Here is a 23,823-nt window from a genome sequence, read left to right as displayed (position 1 = left end):
TAAAGGTTTCAGGGTGGCCTACTGGATCCAATTGTTTGTTCATAATTAGGTGATAAACCCATATGCAAACTGTTTCCCTTGGCAATAGCTCAAGTGTGCACTCTAGTTTCCCTCCTTTCCTAGACCAGTTTCTCATAGCTTGCTTGTGTATGTGATGCACACACACACAAGTCAAAAGTGCCCTCACTACAGATCTTCACCTACCACTGAACCAAAAACTCACCGTTCCAACTAAGCAAGCTCCAAGGACTGTCCCGTCTCTGTGGCCCAATGCTGAGGTCACAGGCACACATGGCTTTTATATGAGTGCTAGAGACTCAAACTATGGTATTCATCTTACAGAGCGAGCACTCTTACCCATGAGCCATCTGATCAGCCCCACAACTCACTCTTGTCAATTCCCTTATATTAAAAATTTCTATCTGGTTTTCAATGTTTTTGTTTTGTTTTAAAACAAGGCCTCAAAATGGCATGAATTACTTTCCTCCCACCTCACCGTCTCTTAACGATGGGTTACAGGCATAGGTCATCACATCTAGCTCTCAATTCACTTTCTTTCAGTTTTTTAAGGTAAGGTCTCTCTGTGTAGACCAAGCTAGCTAGCTCTAACTCCTCTCCCCACTGAGTGCTAGGATTAAAGTGCATCACCATACACATGCCTCACTCAGTTCACTTTCTTTTTAGATTTATTTTATTATTTTATGTATATGAATGTTTTGCCTGCATGTATATGTATGCGCACCACAAGCACGCCTGGTGTCTGCAGAGCCCACACGGGCTGTCATGTGGGTGCTGGGAATACAACCAAGGTGCTGTTCAAGAATAGCAAGTCCTTTTAACAGTGTTGTGTAACAGTGTTCTCTGAAACCAAAATAGTCCATCTGGAAGAGAAGCTCTTTAAGCAGGACGTAAACAACTCAAAATAGCTTTGAGAAGTTCCTGAAACTAAGCAGATTCACTAAGCCCCTCCCTGCCAGCCTAAACAATAAAAACTGACAGTCCCTCTCAGACATACAGAGTTAAGAAAAGCCAAACTGCAAGGAGAATCTGAGACCAGACCAGCTGTCTGGAAGAAGCAGAAGCCAGCAAAGCTGCCTGGAAGAGGTGTAGACCAGAGAAAGGACACTCTCCAACCCGTTGAGCTGCCTGCAGGCTGTGCAGTGTGCTCCAGGTTCCCAGCTTTTGTGAACTGTCAATCATGCTGGGGTGGGCTTTAAACAGCTGTCTTTGAGTCATTTCTACTCCTATAAGTAAACCCAATAAAAGTCATGGTTCACCAAGCTGGACTTTGGTCTGTCATGGACTCCCTACATGGAGTGAGTAGATGTGTGGTGTCTCCCCAGGAAGTTTTGTCACACAGCAAATGGCTGACCCACTCTCCAGCCTTGATTCACTTCTTAACTCAGCAGCTCACATGTGGAGACTGTCAACTCCTACACTGGAATCCCTCAGAAGCTGGTCAAAGATGTGATTTTCTTTTCTTTTTTTTTTTGTTTGGTTTTTTCAGATAGGATTTCTCTGTGTAGCCCTGGCTGTCCTGGAACTCACTCTGTAGCCCAGGCTGGCCTCGAACTCACAGAGATCTGCCTGGTTCTGCCTCTTGAGTGCTGGGATTAAAGTTATGTGCCACCACTGCCTGGCAAAGGTGTGATTTTTCATTCAATCTCAGGAGTAGGCTAATTTTTTTTAGGGTATCAGTTAATATTGATTGCACATAACAGAGAAACCTAAAGAAAATGGATCCACTCTGGTGCTATTTCTACATAAGCCATGCACTCCATTGGCAATAGTCTTTCTATGTAGGATGGCTTGGGAAGTTCCCTGAATAACTTTCATGGTCACTGCAGTCTAAGGAACACCACCTCAAACTGAGTTGAGGATGTGTGCCCTAACTATAGGGTTTGTGAGGTTTCATACTGTTTTCATGTATGTGTAAGCAAGAGGTCAGACAGCTCCAGAGATCCGCCTGTCTCTGCCTCCTCCTCATCTCTCCATCCTTCCATCCTCCCATCCCATCCCCAAGCTAAGGTTACAGGTGTGCACGATGCCCAGCTTTTTAAGTAGATGCTGGGGATGCAAACTTGGACCCTCATGTTTGTGTGGCAGGTAGTTTATCCACTGAGCCATCTTCCTGGCTCCTTTTGTTTCTCTCTATTTGTAGTGTGTGTGTCTGTACAAGCGTGTGCACGCACAGGTGCCGCGTGCACGCACAGGTGCCGCGTGCACACGTGGAGCTCAGAGGACAACTTGGAGGAGCTAGCTCTCTTCTTCTAGTAAGTGGGCTCAAAGGCTCAGACTCAGTCACCAGGCTTGGGGGCTCTTAACCATGTGCATACTGTTCTTTCCCTAGATTACATTCCTTGAGCTCTGAGTAGTTACCACTGTACACCATAAACATTAGAATAAAGAACGGCAAATATTACAGAATTTAAAGTAATTCATACTTCTGTGTATAACTAAGCCTGAATAATTCACTTCCCAACTAAACACCTTTTTAAAAACTGAAGCTATGAATAAATGCACCTTTAATGGTCATTAGTCAACTTAAATTACTCTTCCCAAACACAGCCATCTTACATGTAAACAAACTGCTTCTCTTGCAATCACATACACCTTTTCTCCTGTACAGCTATATCCACACTACTTTACCTTGCTCGTGTTCTAGCAGCTGTAGTGCTTCGACTCCATTACTCCCTGAAGGTCCTGCCCCCAGCTCAGATACAGACTCTCCTTCCAGGTCAAGAGAAGACACTGAATTGGAGCGATTAGAAGGACCTAGAGAAATGTTTATCCTGTCAGCAACCTTTTTTAAAACATTCATAAGTCACCACGTAACATTTCATGCCACAAAAAGAGCCTAAAAAATGATGATAGTTTTTGTTCTGTTTTGTTTTAAAACTACATAGCCCAGACTAGTCTTATACTCAAATCTTCTGCCTCAGCCTTCTGAACCCTGCAATTACAGATGTGTGCCATCATGTTTGATTTAAAATACTTTTAATATTATATCCACTTGAATTCACTTCCTTTGGGCTAACAGCTCTGGTTCTAGAAATTTATCTTTATAAAAACTAATGAGACAAATAACCTAAGTTGCTTGTTGTAGAACTGCTTTAAGATTTAGAAAGTAGAAGTATATTCTACACTTTCACAAAGTACCTAGAGGAAGCAGGTGATGCCTGGACATGCAGAACAATGCCAGCAAGTTCGTGGACCTGTATGCTCTACAAACAACCACATCATTAGTGCCAAGAAACACTCATTCATCCAGATAATATGGCCAAGGTTGACAAGGTCACAGGAAGGTTTATGGCCAGTTTAAAACCTAAGCCACCTGCAGGGTCATTGGCAAGATGGATAAATCAGACAATTCTATTTTCTGATTAGCTAAAGCTGATGGAATTGTCTCAAAGAACTCTTGACCAGAGGAAATTAGGAAAAAATAAAAGTAAAAAAATAAATAAAATAAAAAGTGGAAGCTTTCTACCATTCTACACATAGAAGAATGCTAAAATAAGTTAGTAGGCATATTTGATGCTAAAAATCCCTTTAAAAGTATGTTATTGCCAGGCGTGGTGGCCATGTCTTTAATCCCTTGGAAGAACTTGGGAAACAGAGCTAGGAGAACCTCTGTAAGTACAAGGCCAGACTGTTCTACATAGTGAATTCTAGCCAGCCAGGAATCCACAGTGACGCCTTATCTCAAAAAGAAAGAAAGAAAGAATTTCATAAAAATAAAAGCATGTTATTTAAGAACATAAATTACAGAGGGAATGTTACTGGTACACAAAAGTAAAAAGGCTACAAAACATCATAATTTTGCTAGAAATAATCCAAATATTAACTGTTAATAGTGAAATTACAGGTGAATTTATTCTTTTTCCACATTTCTAGAGTGAACATATGTTACTCATTTATATCTTCTCTTAACTGTTAGTAAACTAGACTTTATCATAAACCAAATGCCCTAGTATATGGAATGACAAACTCTTACTTCACAGCCTGGTGTAGCATCTCCATTTTCATTTTCTACTACTCCTGAAGATTAAATCTAGGAATGCCAGGAAAACATTCTACCAACTGAGCTAAATCTCCACCCTCGACTGCCTTTTCCATTCCATGGTGTCCTGATTCCTAAAGGCAGGTGTTAGAGTGTGTATGTATAAAGGAACACAGAACAATAAGAAGTCTGCACAACATCCTGCAATGCTAGAATCCATTCTCCCCATTTGTACATGCATTATATCCTTCTAAAGGAGCTCTATAAGCTTTGACAGATATCAAGGTTGAGAAACACGACTTGCTGTTACTCATTTAACACTGAACACGTTCTGATTTTATATGACCAACAGCCTCTTGTATTCTTAATTTTATTCAGGAAACAATCTTCCAGCCATATTAAAGCTCATTAGAGGAAAATGTCATTATCCTCCTTAGTGAGAGATATGGTGGCTTAACTGTAATTTATAAGGCTCCTTTAAAGAACACAGAACAAGTGGGATCACACACTCCCTGAATGCAGTAGCCCTTCACCTTCAGATATGCCTTCCAGATTATCACTGCAGAGGGAAAAGCGCAAGGTTTTGTCAGGTTTACCGTGGAGTTTGTTTTCATCAACAGGGACATCTCCTTGTCCTCCATCTGAGAGCTGCATGTTTAGGACCTGGGAGAAAAAAAAAAAAAAAAAAAAAAAAAGAATAAAATTTTTGGCTTATCACAAATGAAAGACTACTGACAATAAAAATAAATAAACCCGGGTGGTGGTAGCACATGCCTTTAATCCCAGCACTCGGGAGGCAGAGGCAGGCGGATCTCTGTGAGTTCGAGGCCAGTCTGGTCTCCAAAGTGAGTTCCAGGACAGGCGCAAAACTACACAGAGAAACCCTGTCTCAAAAAACCAAAAACAAACAAACAAACAAACCACGAGTGCATATTATTTTCTTCTTAATTATTTTTAACTAAAAGCCCATTTGCAAGGCCTATCAAGCTTTCACAAAAACTCAGAACAAAGTCTTATGTGTGAAGCCAACTCAAGCTATATCTTTCCAACCTTCTACCAGGGTCAGCCACAGACCGTCACCCAGGGAGGCAGTAGGGAGGCACAGGCATCACAAGACTTGAGTGATCTGTTCTATCAGCTTCCTGTTCAGGCAAGGATCTGGCAGATTTCATAGTGTTTTGTGTGCCCCAGGCTGGCCCTGAATCCTTGACCCCCACCCGGCCTCTGTCTCCTAAATGTTGGTTACAGGTGTAAGCTACCACATCTAGACTTATGAGCTGGGACTTTCCAAGCCAGTGATAAACATTCTTGAAAAGTAAGCCATCATTTATTGAATATAAGTTGTTGTTTCTAAGCCAATAAGATCCAAGGATAAGAAAGACAATTGCCTCTAAGCCAGATGACCTGAGATCAACCCCCAAGATCCAAAATGTGTGGAGCATGTGACACATACACATACAGAGTCAAGAGTTCTTCATGTCTGCCTCTAACTCTATACACTTTCAACAAATTCTTAAGACTGATTTTGTCTCCAGCACTCACTCTCCCCGCTCCCCATACCTTCTTTCTCTTTTTTTAAATTTGATTTTTGAGACAAGGTCTCATTGCCCCATCTACCTTGGAACCCTGTGCAGATCAGGCTGCCCCTAAGCATGCACTCTTCCTGCCTCCCTCCCAAGTACTAGAAATATAGGTGTGCCACTATGCCCGGCTTCAGAGTCCCTTTTATTTTCATTGAAGTTTTTTCCAAAAATTAAATTATGTGTATATGTTGGGGAGAGGGGGAACATGTGTGAGTGCAGGTGCCTGGAAAACTCACAGAGATCTGCGTAGCTCTGCTCCCCTCCCCCCCAATGCTGGGATTAAAGGTGTGCACCACTGCCACCCGGCTTCATTGAAGTTTTTTAAAAATTTAAATTATGTGTATACGTAGGGGAGAGGGGGAGAAACATGTGTAAATGCAGGTGCCTGGAAAGTCCAGAAGAGGGCATTGGACCCCGGACCTACAGTCACAGACAGTTGTGAGCCACCTGATATGGGTGCTGGAACACAACTCTGGTTCTCTATAAGAACAGGATGTGCTCTTAAACACTATGCCATCGTAGCTCCCAATCTCTTGTTCATTCATTCATTCATTCGTTACTTTGGGCTAAAGAAGGCTCAGTGGTTAAGAGCCCTTGTTGCTCTTTCAGAGGACCTGAGTTGGAGTCCCTACACTTACATGATGGCTCACAACCATCTGTAATTCCAAGTTCAGGGATCTAATGGGCCTCCTGGTCACTGGGTAGGCATGTGGTGCACACATGTAAGCAGGCAAAACACTCATATGCATAAAACTTTAAAAAAAATATGTCTCCTTTCCTAGCTTTTCATTTATCTCTTCCATTTTCCCCTAACCATACAATAGAAGATATATATTAGGAATTTTGAACTCTAAACAGAAATACTACTGCTCTGCCACCAGATGAAAATAAACAAACGTTTCCCACAAATCACTGGAGAAGTATTACCAAACTTCTCTACCACATGTCATGGCTTTCTTTCCTGTCTTCTGCTGCTGCTACTAAAACAACTCCTTTTGTTTCTGGCATATTTACCAACTTCAGGATCATGGTGGCCCTCCTCCATAACTGTTTAAAGGGGCTTAGGACTTATGGTTTATCATACTAAACTTTTGAAAATAATGCACTGTCAGGAATGGACGCTGGTAGAGTGTTTGCCCCTGTGTGAAATCCTGAGTTTAATCCCCAGCACCAAAGCATCAGGTATGTAAATCCTTAGCACTCAGGTAGACAGAAGGGTCATAAGTTCAAGGTCATACACTGGAGCTATGTATATTGGGTTTCAGTCTCAGAGAGCAAAGAAAGGGAAGGAGGAATGGAGGAGGGGTTTAAAAGGAAAGGAAAGAGGGAGGGAAGGAAAGAAAAGATGAAATGATATACCTGCAGGTTTGAGGTTGCCAAAGATTCACTGGTGAAATCCTAGCCTGAAAAGTGACAGTATTTGGACCTGTCTTTAGATGGGGTGACTGGTTTGTGAAGGCAAAGCCTTCATAGATGGGGTTAGTGCTCCTCTGAGTTCAGCACATGAGGCACAGGAAGAGGGGACTAGAAATCAGACCCTAAGAAGACACCAAACAAGCCTGGGTCTTCGACTTCTCTGGCCCCAGAATAATCAGAAATAAATTTCTTTTACTTATAAACTACTAGCATTTTTTATACTATTTTATATATTTTCCATTATTTTTTATATATTATAAACCTCTATGTTTTGTGTAGTGGCATATACCTACAACCCCAGTACTTGGGAGGCAGAGGCAGAAGACCAGAGTTCAAGCCAACTATATGGGTGATGAGACTCAGTATCAAAACACAAAATAAAACAAAGTGCCAGGCGTGACTTTAATACCAGCACACAGGAGGCAGAGGCAAAGTAAGACGAATCTCTGAGAAACCCTATCTTGGAAAACAAAACAAAAGTAGTAACACATTCATACCTCGTTTTCTGACATCATCCCTGGAGTAAGTTGGGGACCTGTCCCTAAGGAAATGACCAGCACCTCTTCTGGTTGTACCTCCTGGATGGTTTCTTGAGATGACCCCTCATGGTCCATATGTAAGTCCATTAGCATATTACTTCGGCTTCTGCTCCGAGTTGCTAATTAAAATAATTTAAAAGAAAAAGTCAAAATGAAGAAAATGGCAAATGAATACAAAAATGTGTTTTTCTTAGTGTTGAACATTCATGCATGCATAAAAGATAATGGTGAAAACATGGACAGGAAAAATTAAGATAAAACAAACCTAGGTTCTCCTAGTCTGTCTCCTGATGACAAACACAGGTGCTCCTTCAAAACTAACCAGTAGAGGGCTAGAGAGATGGCTCAGGAGTTAAGAGGACTGGCTGCTCTTGCAGAGGACCTGGGTTCAATTCCCAGCACCAACAAACTAGATTACAACTATCTTTAACTCCAGTCCCAGCGAATCTGACACCCTCTTCTGGCCTCCATAAGCACCAGGCATGCACTTGGTGCACAGACATGCATGCAAGCAAAACACTCATACACATAATACAAAAAAAAAAAAAAAGTTTAAACAACTGATCACCAGAAATATTGCTCCACCTCACTGGACAGAAAGGCTGCACCTGATCACAGGATTTCAGGGACAAAAAAAGCACTACCTTGTTCTCATGTTTTTAAGATACTTGAACTATTTTTCTTATAAAATTCTTTAACTGCCAGCAGTCTCCCATAATAATAAATAAATTTATAAGTGTTTTAAAATGTCAGGCGAAAACCTAGTACAGACTGAAGTAACACGCTTGTTCTTATTTCTGTAAGATAAGGCTGTCCTATGTAGATCAGAAGCCTGGAACCCACTATCATCACTGTTCCAGAAGAGATGACAGGCACCACTACCATGCCTAGCAAAGGACTTATACAATTACTGGCAAACCCAGGTCGGTTTGTGAAAGCACATTTCTTTCTTCTGAAACATGTCAATGCTTTCCAGAGACACAGGGTACTGCTTTACGTTAAAGTGAGGTCCTGCCTGCTTTAATGAATAATCTATAGAAGATTCAGACTGACAAGATATATTAGCAGTAAAGACACTTGCTGCTAGCCTGGTGCTCTGAGTTCAATTTCCAGGATCCACTTGGCAGTAAAAAGAAAACTGGCTCCCAAAAGTTGACCTCTGACCTCTACCTGTGCATGTTGAAGCACCTGGTACACACACACACACACACACATACTCTCACATGCACACATAAGAGAGGGTTTCTCTATATAGTCCTGGCTGTCCTGGAACTCGCTCTGTAGACCAGGCTGGCCTCAAACTCAGAGAGCCACCTGCCTTTGATTCCACAAAATGTTTTTTTAATTCATTATTTTTGTTTTTCTCTACCAGTAATATATTTTTTCCCTTTTCTTTTTCCTTGTTCTATGTCTTTATTGTGGGGATACCATAGCACTCCTGTAGAAGTAAAGGACAGCTTGTGGCAGTCAGCTCTCTTCTTCCACCGCGTGGATTCCAGGAATCAATCACAAACTGTCAGGTTTACCATCAAGTTCTTTACCCTCTGAGCCATCTTTCCAGCCTTACAAGTAATACTTATTTTTCAACTATTTGTTATATATATTTAAAAATCTATCTATCTACCTACCTACCTACCTACCTACCTATCTACCTATCTACCTATCTATCTATCTATCTATCTATCTACCTACCTACCTACCTACCTACCTATCTATCTACCTACCTACCTATCTATCTATCTATCTATCTATCTATCTATCTATCTATCTACCTATCTACCTATCTACCTATCTACCTATCTATCTATGATACTAAGGACTGGACCCAGGGCCTGACTATGCTAGACAATCACTCTCCACTGAACCATCCCAGGCTTCATCCTATACATCTTCTAAGAAATTTTGAACACTGAAACATCCAATTCTTGTGACAAAGTGAGAAGTTTAACCTTTCCCTCACAGAGCAATCAAACCCAATACACTATATGAAGCGGAAATGCTCTGATGGTACAATACAGTGAAGACAGACAGAGGCAGAGGTGGAGACATCCTCATTTCACAAAGCTGTACGCGTTCTTCATCACCTTTATTCTGAAGTCAGTTAATACCCAAACACCTAAGACAGGCCCACCACATCTTCTACTACTGAACTGTGAACAAGACAGGCCCACCACATCTTCTACTACTGAACTGTGAACAAGACAGGCCTACCACATCTTTCTATGCCCCGCCATCTTCTGCTGAACTACAAACTTACAATTAACCTCATGAGCAGCTCTATGATCTTAGCCAACATGAAAATTATAATTGATAAAAATGCAAGTGACCAGCTTTCACGTACAACTTAATAGAAAGCAAAAGCAGCATGCACACAGAGCACATCTGTGAACATTTCTAAAGCACAATTATGGAAGAAAAGGAGAACAGCCTATTACCCACCAAATGGGGTTACTAGAGGAATATGAGCAGTAAGATTGGTGGCTGAGGAATCCCAGGCAGTGATGGCTGCTAACTGTTGTCCTGGGTTGCAAAAACATTAAATAGAAAGAAAATCAACCTCTGAACATGAGAAACATTGTTTAAAACATAAAATTAAATGCAATGACAAAGTCACATGACCAAACAGAACACTGGGCAAACATTTGAAATCTACTCCCCACTAAACCCATCTTTAATAGCATTTAATAGTGACAGAAAATGAAAAAACAAAAAACAAAAAACTACTGTACAACAGTGAACAATTCGGGGAGGGGAGTTATCCCTACCCAAAATACTGGTTTTTTATTTAATTAAAGTATAAATAGTCCACAATATTAAAAATCACTAAACATAAAACAATTTTTTTCATCAAAAGAAAAATTTGAGACAGGGTCTCACTATGTAGTTCTGGCTCCCTCTGCTTCCCAAGTGCTGGGATTATAGGTGTGTACCACCACCACCTGGCTAGAAACTTATTTTAAAACTTTTGTGCTGTCATCAATGAGCTGGGCATTCATTTAGCTACATAGGAATGATCTCATTCTTATCTTAAGTTGCTTTATTCAAAATAAGCTGTCCATCTGTCTGCCTGAGACATATTCCCACCTTGCAGTCAGCCATCATTGGCCTGGAACTTCTGTTGTGAGCTAGACCAACCTTGGACATGAAGTGACCCTCTGGGGTCTTGGTATTTCAGGTATGAACCACCAATCATGACTCAAATAAGATTTATTTTATTTTTGAGACAGAGTCTCTCTATGTAGCACTGGCTGCCTCGAAGTCACTAGATACACTAGGTCTTGAACACACAGAGATCAGCCTTTCCTTGCCTCCTAGATGCTGAGATTAAAAGCATGCACAAAGCCAGGCTGCGGTGGTGGCGCATGCTTTTAATCTCAGCACTCAGGAGGCAGAGGCAGGTGAATTTCTGTGAGTTCAAGGCCAGCCTGATCAATAAAGTGAGTTCCAGGATAGGCTCCAAAGGCTACACAGAGAAACTCTCTCTTGGGGAAAAAAACAAACAAACCATGCACAATTAGGCCAGGTTTCAAGTATGATTTTTAAAAATGTTTTATTGCTTAAAAAAGATTCCTGTTCATAGAAAGCCATATAATATTTTGGGGGGTATTTGTTTTGTTTTTAAGATTGATCTATTTATTATGTGTACAGTGATCTGTCTGGATGTATGCCTATACGACAAAAGAGGGCACTATATCTCATTACAGATGGTTGTGAGCCACCATGTGGTTGCTGGGAATTGAACTCAGGACCTCTGGAAGAGCAGCCAGTGCTCTTAACCTCAGAGCCACCTCTCCAGCCCAAATCCATACTATGCTAAATGAGAAAAACATATTGCTTTTAAGAAACTGTGTTCATTTAAAAACAAATCAGTTAACAGAAGTTACAATGAAACCCTCTTCTTTAAAATGTGTACAGTTGAGCTGAGGATATGGCTTGGTGGCTGGGTACTTGCCTGGCATGTGCAAAGCCCTGGGTTCAGTCCCTAGGCAGCCAAAAAAGAAAAAAGTATAAACTATAAAGCTGCCCTAAGCTAACTAGGTCTTACTGAGTTCCTCGTCATGAAACAGATGCTGGAATACTGTTCCCCTGAACCTAATACTCCCCTCTGCTTCCCGGTTCTAACGCCCACCCATTCCTCAACAGAGAGTGCAGGCTTCACTCTTTCTGCACCTGGCTGAGTTATGGCCCATGACCCACATACTTCTCTCCATGGACATTTAGTAGGAAGAGCATTGTCTCTTGCTCTCCCTGACTGCCTAGGAGGAACTAACCTGAGAATATCAGGGCCCATATTAATGTTCTGTGTATCCATGGCAGGCGTCTGATATAATGCTGCAGGTATAACACAGTGACCATGACTGGATGTTTGTGTGGATTAAATGAAAAAAGGCTTGGGCTGGAGAGATGGCATTGACTACTCTTCCAGAGGACCCAGGTTCAATTCCCAGCACCCACATGGCAGTTCACAACTGTCTGTAATTCTACTTCTAGAGGATCTGACACCCTCATACAGACACACATTAAATAAATAAATCTTAAAAAAAAAAAAAAAAAAAAAGAGGCTTAGTGCCTGCTCCATGCTTCTTGCTCAGCTTTTGCATGTATGTACTGTACATATACTGAGTGCGGAAAGCCTATGTATATGTATGATGGCCTGTGCCACCGCACTCAGTCTATGCAGTGCTGGAGGCTGAGCCCAGGGCTTCATGCAAACCAGGTAAATACTCTACCTACTGGCTACACCCCCAACTTTGAAGAAAAAATAAATTTAAAGAAAAGCTCCAACATGGAAGGTTCTCATTACCTATAGGTAATCGATTCTTTTTATTGGCTGGAGTGGTCGCTGGAGACATCTGAGGAGTGCTGTAGGGAGTCATGTCTAGACTGCTGCTCTTCCCTGGCTTGGCCTGAGGCAGGTTTGCCAACAAATTGTCAAGAGCCATTCTATCTTCTTTCAGTTCATCTCCAGACATCACACTCTTCATGAAATTCACCTGGAAGCAAAGGACCTGATCCAGTAAAATGAATTGTTCAGAAATAATACCTACTTCTTAGAGAATGTATTCATCTGTGACCTGCCAATGCATGGCTAAAAGAATTTCAAAACTTAAATTGAAGACTGATGCCGTTACCAGAGTAATAAGCTGACTGTAACTTATATACACCACAGTCCTGCTCAAGCCTTCCAGAAGATTGACAGAGGACATTGGCGGGGTCTCCACAGCCCGGCCTCCAATCACAACATCAAGGAAAGCAGCAACACAGCCCTGTGGAGACAGCAAGAGGTCAAAGTTAAAGTCCCCCATCAAAAGATGGGAGCACTGTCTGACCAAGGTGGACAAGCATGAGGAAAAGTCAGTTTCGTGAAAATTATTTTTTTGGTTTTGCGAGGCAGGATTTCTCTGTGTAGCTTTGCGCCTTTCCTGGAACTCACTTAGTAGCCCAGGCTGGCCTGGAACTCACAGAGATCTGCCTGCCTCTGCCTCCCAAGTGCTGGGATTAAAGGCGTGCGCCACCACCGCCCGGCCATGAAAAGTAATTTACACGCAGCATTTTAAAAACTGCAACTCTTTATGTAGTGCTGCAGAATAAGCTCAAAAAAAAAAAAAAAAAACAAAAACAAAAACCAAAGCAGATGTAATCTACAGCCTACAGTCCTGAAGAGGCAGGGAAGGTGTGGAGGGAGTCCTAAGAATCTGCCAGCACACACAGACTCTAGAAGACAACACAGAAGACTGGTCCTCAGAACTTCCTGGAGAGGAAGTGAAGGTGAGAGCGGGGGGGGGGGGGGGGGGATGGCACAGAACATGTTTTATCTTATTTGCTTTTCCCTTTAAATGTTTTCATGTACTACTTATTGGGGATGGTGGGTGAATGGTGCACATGTGGAGATTAGAAGACAACCTGAGTGGCCAGTTCTCTCCTCCTGTAGGTCCCAAGGATCAAACTGAGGCCATCAGGCTCCGTGTCAAGTGCCTTTACCCACTAAGCCATCTTGCTGGCCCTGTTTCTTGGGTTGGGGGAGGGGGGAGCTTGTTTTATTTTGCTTTGTTTTTCCAGACAGGGTTTTTCTATGTAGCCCTGGCTGTCCTGAACTCCTTCTGTAGACTAGGCTGGCCTCAACCTCAGAGATCAACCTGCCTCTCTCTCCTTCCTGAGTGCAAGGATTAAGGGTATGCACCAATATCACCCGGCTGTTTCTTGGATTTTTTTATTGTTGTTATTCTTGTTGTTTTTTGAGGGGAAAAAATCCTACTGTGTGGCTTTGGCTGACCTGGTACTCACCATGGTGTCTAGGCTGGCCTCAAAGCATCGTGATTTTCCTGCCTCCACCCCTCAGGTACTAGGATTATAGTATGTGCTGCTATACTCAGCACAGTATTTGACTTTTTATATTTTGTATTCATTTGTTTTAAGATTCTGATTTTTATTTATGTGCATGTGTGCTGGTGATTGCAGAGGTAAGATGAGGCTGCAGGATGCCCTGAGGGCTGAAATTGGGGTGGTTGTGAGGCACACAAGGTGGGTGCAGAGATCTAAAGTCCCGTCCTCTCAAAGAACAGCAAGCACTCTTAACTCCTGAGCCCTGTCTCCAGTCCCACCACTGGGGTTTTAAACCAAGTTGAATCGATAGCCTACTCAAAATCCAATGAAATACTTATTTTACTCAATTAACTGAACAATGCCATAAATGAGGAACACTCAAAATTATTTAAGTACTGCTGATTGCTAAATTAGTAATAAATTACTTTAAAACAAACTTGTTAAAAATAATCTAGTAGGTCTTGATTCTTATTCCAATGACAACCCTCCAATATTTACAAGACAGTTTAATCATTAGAAAAATCTTCCAGGCCGGGCGGTGGAGGCGCACACCTTTAATCCCAGCACTCGAGAGGCAGAGCCAGGCGGATCTCTGTGAGTTCGAGGCCAGCCTGGTCTACCAAGTGAGTGCCAGGAAAGGCACAAAGCTACACAGAGAAACCCTGTCTTGAAAAAACAAACAAACAAACAAAAAACCAAAAAAAAAAGAAAGAAAGAAAGAAAAATCTTCCTAAGTTTAACTGCTGCTGATACAATATTGTTAACTAATTTAAAAACAAATGACTGAATTATTTAGCTTTCATATCACCTAAAGACAAGATTTAATAAAGAGAATAGTTAAGTTCACTAATATCTTGCCAGAATTTTTAACAAATTGTATTTTATACTGTCTATTCTTCCTAAGTTGCTCTGGAAGGCCTGGAACTTCTGTGTGGACCATGCTGGCCTGAGAATCACAGTAATCACCTGCCCTTGCTTTCTGAGTGCAGGCATTAAAGCTGTGTACCAAGTTTGTCTGTCATATGAAGACTCACACTGTTGTCTAAACTAACCTTGAACTCAAGGCAAGCCTCCTACCTCAGCTGAGATTACAGGTCCACACCTGGAAACCTAACAGTTTACAAACAGTATTTCACATAACACACCACAACATTCATTCCTACTTTGTCAAATTTTCCAAGGTTATTTTTGGTCCGGGGATCTCCTTCTTCAGTGCCAGTCATTGCTAACTGCTGCAAAAGGCGGCCAACCTGCAAACAAAAGCATTGATAAGCACATGTAGGCTGCACACACCAACACTGGGCTATGAAGCAGGTCCGTTCTAGTCTAAGTATCTGGCTTCATAATAATATTCACAATCATCTGATCAGGCAAACAGAATAACGTTTCCAGTAAAATGTGCATCTTGCTGTGTCAGCTTTTACTATTTTCAGATTAGGAAGTAGAAAATGTTGCTGTAACTTCTCATTAACACATGACAGGAACATTAGGAAATTCAAAGTACAGTATATTTATTTCTCATACAGTACTTTTTGTGTGCTTAACATTTTAAACTAGCCAGGTGATGGCACACACCTTTAACCCCAGCACTCAGGAGGCAGGGGCAAGCAGATCTGAGTTCAAGGCCATCCTGGTAGACAGAGACAGTTCCAGGACAGCCAGGGTTACACACAAAGAAACCCAGTCTCTGAAAAAAAAACAAACAAGCAAACAAAAAGCCAAAAAAACTATTATTATATGTGAGTGCATTATTGGGGGCAGGAGAGCACATGCATGAACAGCGCATGTGGAGACTAGGAGACAGCTTTTGGGAGTTGGCTCTTCTCCTATTATAGGTTTTGGTTTGGTTTGGTTGTGGTTTTTCGAGACAGGGTTTCTCTGTAGCTTTGGAGGCTGTCCTGGACTAGCTCTGTAGACCAGGCTGGCCTCGAACTCACAGAGATCCTCCTGCCTCTGCCTCCCAAGTGCTGGAATTACAGGCACCACCACTGCCCGGCTTACACACCCTTTTTTACACCCGGAACTATCTTGTGGTCCTGAGAAAACTTTTAAATAATCTGCAAAGGCTAACCCATGCAATGAATGACTTCAAGACTAACACAAAGTACTTTTCCCCTTACAAGTCCATGAAAAACTCAGGGTTAAGCATTCTCTTTATTGGTTTTTGTTGTTGTTGCTGGTTTTTGAAATAGGGTCTATGTATCCCTGGCTGGCCTGGAACTCTCTTTTTAGACCAGGCTGGCCTCCAACTCACAGGGATCTGCCTGGCTCTACCTCCCAAGTGTTGGTATTAAAGTTGTGTGCCATCATGCAGGCAACAATGCATTTTTTTAATGTGTGTGTGTTTAAGTATAAGCCATATGTGTGTGCCGCCCATGGAAGCCAGAGAAGGTGTTAGATTCCCGGAATTGGAGTTACAGGAGGTAGTGGGCTGCCTGATATGGGCACTGGGAAGTAAACTCAGCTCTTCTAGAAGAGGAACAAACACTTTTACCCAGAGAGCCTCTCCCACCCTAACCAATGATTTTTTTTTTTTAAAGGCTTATTGAGTCTGCATGGTGGCGCACACCTCTAATCCCAGCACTCTGGAGGCGGAGGCAGAAGGATCTCTGTAAGTTCTGTAAGTTCGAGACCAGCCAGAGCTACAGATCTACAGAGCAAGCTCTAGGACAGCTGTCCTAGAAACTGTCTCAAAAAAAACAAAAACAAAAACAAAAAGCTGGGTGGTAGTGGTGCACGCCTTTAATCCCAGCACTCAGGAGGCAAAGCCAGGTGGATCTCTGTGAGTTCAAGGACAGCCTGGTCTACAGAGTTAGATCCAGGACAGGCACCAAAACTACATGGAGAAATCCAGTCTCAGGGGAAAAAAAAAAAGACTGGGCACCCTGGTGAGATGGCTCTGCAGTGAAGACCAGTGGCTACTCTTCCAGAGAACCTAAATTCAATTACCAGCCCTGCTTGGCAGGTGAACAGCTGTCTCTAACTCCAGTTCCAGGGCATCCAATGTTCTCTTGTATAGACACTATGAAGATATACATGCAGGCAAAATCCACCACTCCCACATACACACAATAAATTAAATAAATCAATAACTAAAATAAATAATAAGACTTTCGGTAAAATACCCACACACACATAAAATAATTAGGTAAATAATTAGAAGAAGTAGTAAGACTTCATGTAAAACTAATAAATAATTGAGACTTCAGGTGGGACTTAGCAGCAGAACATGGGCATAGCATTGTGAGACTCTGGGTTCCTAAGGCATGTACATGGAGGTCAGAGGACAACTTTCAGTAGCTGGTTCTCTTCTACTAACATGAGTTCCAGGGACTGAACTCAAGTTACCAGGTTCCTCAGCAAGGACTTTTATCCAATGAGCCTCCTTAGCCCAGAACTCAGATTTTTAGGAAGGTACCTTACTTAGTACATATATGTAACATCTTCAAAGAGAGGTGTCTACTGTCAAACACATGAACATTTCTTCAGAAAGGAGTTCACTAGGGCTCCAAGTAATACTAACTGTAAATAGCCTCCTATTCAGCTCTAGTTCTGAAGTACAAAGGACATCTCAGTTCCTAACCAATCTGGACTCTGAAATTATAGGAAAGGGATGATGGGCTTGTTCTAGAAAACCCAGCCAACCCTATGTCCAAGAGTTCAAGGATTTCACTGAAAACCAATGCAATGTTTTATCACTATAATATCTCAAAATCCTAATATAATTGCTTTTTTTTTTCATGAGAAGTGAATATTTAGGACAATTTAAGAAAAGAGATGATAGCCAGGAGTTGGTGGCACACACCTTTAATCCCAGCACTCACTCTATATAGTGAGTTCTAAGACAGCCAGGGCTACACAGAGAAACCTTGTCTCAAAAAAAAAAAAAAAAAAAAAAAAAAGAAGAAGAAGAAAGAAAGAAATGATAAGAATATATGAACAATGGCATCATTTTGTTCCTACTCCATTCTATAACAATCAGCTGATCTTACACTAAATGTTGCATTAATAATAGCAAAAGCACACCTGCATCAGGTTAAATCTGGCCACCTCATTGATAGGAGCGTCAGATATTATTCCATACTGCTCCGGATTGACAACTGCAGGACAAATGAAGCAAGCCAACAGAAGGTCGGTGCACATCGCTCTGACCTCCCCAACCTCCAGTCTGTCCACACAAGACAGAGTTTTGTACATCTGAGACACAATCCACCTCAGACTATGCGGAAAGCAGTATGTGTTCTGTTTGAGATAACCAATGAATTTGTTCACCAAGGCCACCAGTTTGGCCTCATTGGAATCTACCATTTCTTGAACCTTTTGCCTGAATCTGTCTGAGCCTTTCTCTCCAAAGAGTTTTTCCTGCTGAGCTGGGGAGAACCTCTCAGTTAGCTTGTTTGGGTCTGTTTCCAGATGGTCTTCATCTTCCACAAGGAGCTGCATGATGGGTTCATGTAAAGTAGCTGTAAGGAAAAGTTTGGCAGAAAACAGTCCTTCAGAAAACAGTTTAAATAAGATGCTGAAGGCACAAGTTCCTCTCCTCAAAAGCCGCCTGGGGTTGTCACTTTCCTTCAGTTCAAATTCAATCAGGTATCGTAACACCTGAAGGAGGTAGTTCTCATCTTCCTGCATAATACAGTTGCCATACAAGGAGGTAAACACTGTGTGGATGACACTCTGGGTGCTCTCCTGATTCAGTTTTTCTCCAGCAACCAAAGATGAGGCAATAAGACGAGGATTTTCTCTTAACCGACTCAAGAATTCTCCATAGGCCGTTTCCTGAAATCCCAGTTGCTTATATCCATCAACAAACTGTGTATCTTCCAAAATCTTGGCATGCTGGCAACACTCAGCGGGGGAAGCTTCAGCACTGGAAAACATTAGCACACACATTAGCAAAACAATACTAATAACAACAATAATACAACACAGCACTATATTGAAATAAATAAATCTGAGTTCATTATTGTGGCAACAATGAAATCTCTTTGAGAATGACATGGAAATGAGTAAGACACACCTAAAAGTAAAGAGGAAGCCAACCTTTTCATAGTAAATCAAATTTAGTGCAGTGTCAATTTATAGATAGATACTAAGGTTGTTGTCTAGAGTGACCCTCTATGGATTAAATTTTCAATTTTGCTATAGCTTCAAAACTGCTTATTTACTGACACAGACCATTCACAAATATTCCACTACTACAAATAATCAAGACAGGCGGTGGGGAGGTATCTCAGCTGGAAGAGGCTTGCCAGGTACTCACCAGCCCTGGGTTTGATCTACAACACGCAGTGCTTTTGCACGGCCTTCCTTCCAGTCAGTACCTCCCTGGTAAGCCCAACAAAGAGCTGCAGTTCTGAATGCCATCATCACAGGTCAGTCCTGCCTCTAAAGACTTTTATAAATATAGTCATACAGTATGTAATCTTTTTTATCTGACTACTTTTATCAACATTATATTAATACTGTTACAGTTAAAAACTGCTTCTTGGGTTGGGGATTTAGCTCAGTGGTAGAGTGCTTGCCTAGCAAGCGCAAAGCCCTGGGTTCGGTCCTCAGCTTCAGAAAACAATAAAAAATAAAAATAAATGAAGGAAGGAAGGAAGGAAGAAAGCAAGCAAGCAAGCAAGCAAGCTGCTTCTTGGAACAATAAAACAAGCACCAGGCACACTAGTGGCACATAGATGCATATGTGGACTAAACAACTCGTATACATAAAATAAAATTTAAAAATATATAAAAAAAAAATGTTTTTCTTTAAGAAAGATAGCCACGGCGGGGGGTGGCGGCACACGCCTTTAATCCCGGCACTCGGGAGACAGAGCCAGGCGGATCTCTGTGAGTTTGAGGCCAGCCTGGGCTACCAAGTGAGTTCCAGGAAAGGCGCAAAGCTACACAGAGAAACCCTGTCTCGAAAAACCAAAAAAAAAAAAAAAAAAAAAAAAAAAAAAAAAAAAAAAAAAAATAGCCAGGCGGTGGTGGCGCACACCTCGAATCCCAGCACTCAGGAGGCAGAGGCAGGCGGATCTTTGTGAGTTTGAGGCCAGCCTGGTCTAAAAAGCGAGTTCCAGGACAGGCTCCAAAACTACACAGAGAAACCCTGTGTTGAAAAAAACAATACAAGGGCTGGAGAGATGGCTCAGAGGTTAAGAGCACTGGCTGTTCTTCCAGAGGTCCTGAGTTCAATTCCCAGCAACCACATGGTGGCTCACAACCATCTGTAATGAGATCTGGTGCCCTCTTCTGGCCTGCAGGGATCTGTGCAGACAGAACACTGTATACATAATAAAATAAATAAATCTTTACAAAAAAAAAAAAAAAAACCAATAATTTAAGACAAAACAAAAAAGAAAAAAAAAACAACAAAAAAAGATATATAATTCCAGAGCATGGAAATAGATATAAGTAATAATATAAAATTTACTCTCTGTAACAATAAAATGTTATAAATGTATGTAAAGAGACAAAACTAGTATGGTATAAAATGTTAATCCTCAGGGTTGGGAAGTTAGCTCAGTGGTAGAGTGCTTGCCTAGCAAGCGCAAGGCCCTGAATTCAGTCCTCAACTCCATAAAAAAAGAAAGAAAAAAATGTTAATCCTTAAATTATAATTTTCTATATCACTGTTTAAGCTAATTAGTAAACAAAATAAACTATATATTTTATAAGCAGAGACTCACCTACTATTGATTTAAAATAATGCACTTAAGAAATTCATTTAGTTATAGTTGTAGTATAACTAAGTGTTCACAAAATGCATGACCCAAAAATTTTGACTTTACCTGGTTATAATAAGCCGATCCAAATTAATCCTCTGTTGCTTTGCAATCCATGCTGTTCGATACAGCTTTTCAGCTGTCTTCAGCACATCTGCATTTAGCCTCTGAATGAGCTGTTTCTCAGAGCTCACGTACAAGCGTTCCTGTTTGAGGTGGTGGGCCAGAGTGTGGATATCCAGCTTCACCATCTTTGAATTTGGAAAAGGTACAAAGGCTGATCACTAATAAAAAAGACAAAATTCAAAAGTTTATGTCATATAAGTTACTTTCTAAAATCAAAATTTTGATTATGGGGGCTGGAGAGATGGCTCAGTGGTTAAGAGCACTGGCTGCTCTTTCAGAGAACCAGGGTTCAATTACTAGCACCCACGTGGTATCTCACACCTGTCTATCTGCACCCCAGTTCCAGGGGGACCTTATACCCTCATACAAACATACATGCCAACAAAACCCCAATGTACATAAAATTAAAATAAATTAAATCATAATAAGAAAGAGTGTGTCTTTAAATAAGACTTTAATTTTATTTGGTACAACATTGACTCTAATTTAAAAATAATCCTAGCATGTATCAGTCATGGGGTCACCCTTGACTACTTTCACCTAGCAATACACCTGATGATGATTAAATAAGATGATTATTCCATCCTGCTTCCACTGGGAATCTACCATCACCTCAGTGTAAAAAAGCCTATGACTAGCTGATTTCCTTGCTCCCTATTTTGAATTCCCAAAGTCTGCTCTCCCCGTAACACTGAGTGTACCTTAAGGTCACATGATTTTATTCCTTGACTAGAAACCATCCCAAGACTTTACCTTCTACTTAGAATGAAATATCTAAAGTCCTACGTGGTCTTCCCTAGCTACATCTTTGACGCTCCAGGCCCCTAGCTAGATTTACCACAGATACCAACTTGTTTATTAACCATCCTTATTGGGTGGCTTGTCTAATTTGTTCACTGCTCTAATCTCAGGCCTGGATGAGGGCCTAGTTCACAGTAGTAACTGAATAAATATTTGCCAAAGATATGAAATCAAACAATTCTCATCTAATAACTAAGTAAACAGATACAAATAGCATACATATTTTAAATCATTATTATTAAAGCTATACCCTTGAACTGCCAGACCACAAATGTTTTATATTAACAAAAGAAATATCTATATTTAAGATAACAAAACAAGCTGGTGGTGGTGGTGCATGCCCTTAATCCCAGCACTCAGGGGGCAGAGGCAGGAGTATCTCGGAGTTTCAGGCCAGCCTGGTCTACAGAGCAAGTTCCAAGGTTACACAGAGAAACCCTGTCTAGAAAAAACAAACAAATCCCCAAATTGAAGAACATTATTGTGAACTAAGGAATGCAGATCAGTGGTGGAGAACCAACTACGCAGCCTACTTGAGGCACTGGCTTCAATCCTTCCCTACAAACCCAAAATGACAACTAAGGAATGAGTGAAGGATTTGTTTTGTTTGTCTTTGGTTCTTCCCTGGCTGTCCTGGAACTCACTCTGTAGACCAGGCTGGCTTTAATCTCCTAGAGCTCTGCCTGCCTCTGCCTCCTGAGTGCTGAGATTAAAGGTGTGCACCATCTCCCAGCATGCATGCATCTATGCACTTATTTACTTAGGTATGTATGTATGTATGTATGGATGGATGGATGGATGGATGGATGGATGGATGGATGGATGGATGGTTATTTAGGCTTTTTAATGCCAAGAATTGTCCTAGTTTTTCCTCACTGCAACCTCAAGGGAGTGGCAGATGTGCTCTCTGCCTCGTCTGACAGTTCAGGAAAGTGTTGAACTCCGTGCTGTAGAATTCAGATCTGTCTAACTCCAGAGAAGCACCGTTCAACCATCTAATCTAAACATTTTGTCAGTCGTGTCTACTTTGATTTCTAGTAGTGGTAAGGAGGTTTTTGTTTGAATATTATTTGACTTCCAGCAACATCTATTTAATTTAAATTCAAACTAAAATACCACATCAACTGGGAAGGCTGTAGAGAAAACAATGTCTTTGCATACTGTTGGTAGAAAGTGAATTTTGTATCACCACTATGGACACCAACAATATTATTCTCCAAAATTTAAAACAGAACGACCTCCTGATCCAGCAGTCCTACTACTGGTTATCTAACAAGAGGAAACAGAATCAATATGTGAAAACACAGCTGCACCTTCCTCTTTATTGCAGCATTTCACAACTGCCACTATCTGGAATCAATCTAAGTGCTCCATTAATAGATAAGTGAACAAAATTAGTATATAAACAGTTAGGAAGATGGCTCTCTCATGTGGGTTCCAGGTATCCAACTCAAGTCATCAGAACTGGAAGCAGGCAGCTTTACCCTCTGAGCTATGTTAGCCCTAAAGACATGATCTTAGAGATTTTGGGAGGGTGGGGGTGGGGGTATTGTTGAGACAAGAGTTTCCCTATGTAGTTTCTCTGTGAATTCACTCTGTAGCCCAGGCTGGCCTCAAATTACAGGGACCTGCCTGCCTCTGTCTCCCAAGTGCTGAAATTAAAAGCATGGGCCACCACCGCCCAGCTTTAAAGACCATTTTCATAAGCATAGGCCACAGGCAAACTTGCCAAGCATTTTACTTTAAACAGAATTATAAGCTTTCCTTTCTATAATAAACTGGTCAGAATGTCATTTTTAAAAAAAATTTGACCATGGCATACTGTGTAAAACAAAATTTTAAGAACTACTATTGGGACTAAAGAGTATAGCTCGTGTGTGTGTGTGTGTGTGTGTGTGTGTGTGTGTGTGTGTGTGTGTGAGAGAGAGAGAGAGAGAGAGAGAGAGAGAGAGAGAGAGAGAGAGAATATTATTTGGCATATATAGTACATATAATAGATATAAATGGAATATTATTTGGCCATAAAAAGAAAAGGGGGGTTGGGGATTTAACCCTAGGTTTGGTCCTCAGCTGGGGAGGGGGGGAATCCTTACATGTGGAACATGGAACAAGGCAGGCCCAGAAAAACCAAGCACCGCATGAGCTCACTCACATGCAGACTCAGACTCACGTGCATGACCTCATAGAAGCAGAATGGTAGCTTCCAGAGTCTGAGGTAGCAGGGACAGGAGGAATTAGGAAATATCACAGTTAGGAGAAAAAAATATGAGCTCTATTTTCTAAGCATAGTAATTACAATTAATGACAATCTGTTGAAT

General features: G+C 41.3%; 1 protein-coding gene and 1 pseudogene across 8 annotated transcripts in view; one reads left to right on the top strand and one right to left on the bottom strand.

The window, feature by feature from the left end:
* The window catches only part of Gapvd1 (GTPase activating protein and VPS9 domains 1), a 77,148-nt gene that overhangs the window by 33,305 nt on the left and 20,020 nt on the right, over window positions 1–23,823 (bottom strand). For 3 of the 8 annotated variants that reach the window (XM_036183711.1, XM_036183715.1, XM_036183712.1), the window contains exons 2-10: window positions 20,645–20,862; window positions 17,889–18,732; window positions 15,026–15,112; window positions 12,671–12,805; window positions 12,343–12,532; window positions 9,978–10,058; window positions 7,497–7,657; window positions 4,534–4,663; window positions 2,650–2,775 (exon numbers count right to left, since the gene is read on the bottom strand). In XM_036183711.1, coding sequence (XP_036039604.1) covers window positions 2,650–2,775; window positions 4,534–4,663; window positions 7,497–7,657; window positions 9,978–10,058; window positions 12,343–12,532; window positions 12,671–12,805; window positions 15,026–15,112; window positions 17,889–18,732; window positions 20,645–20,829 — 1,939 coding nt within the window. In that variant the 5' untranslated portion in view covers window positions 20,830–20,862. The remainder of the gene's footprint in view (window positions 1–2,649; window positions 2,776–4,533; window positions 4,664–7,496; window positions 7,658–9,977; window positions 10,059–12,342; window positions 12,533–12,670; window positions 12,806–15,025; window positions 15,113–17,888; window positions 18,733–20,644; window positions 20,863–23,823) is intronic. The other 5 variants (XM_036183714.1, XM_036183717.1, XM_036183716.1 and 2 more) reach the window with 3 other exon arrangements.
* Window positions 3,186–3,422, top strand: LOC118582312 (annotated as a pseudogene).

Source organism: Onychomys torridus, chromosome 4 (genome assembly GCF_903995425.1).
Source record: "Onychomys torridus chromosome 4, mOncTor1.1, whole genome shotgun sequence".
In the NCBI taxonomy this organism is placed as follows: domain Eukaryota; kingdom Metazoa; phylum Chordata; class Mammalia; order Rodentia; family Cricetidae; genus Onychomys; species Onychomys torridus.
The sequence above is the reverse complement of the archived record's forward strand: the minus strand, read 5'-3'. Positions and strand labels throughout refer to the sequence as shown.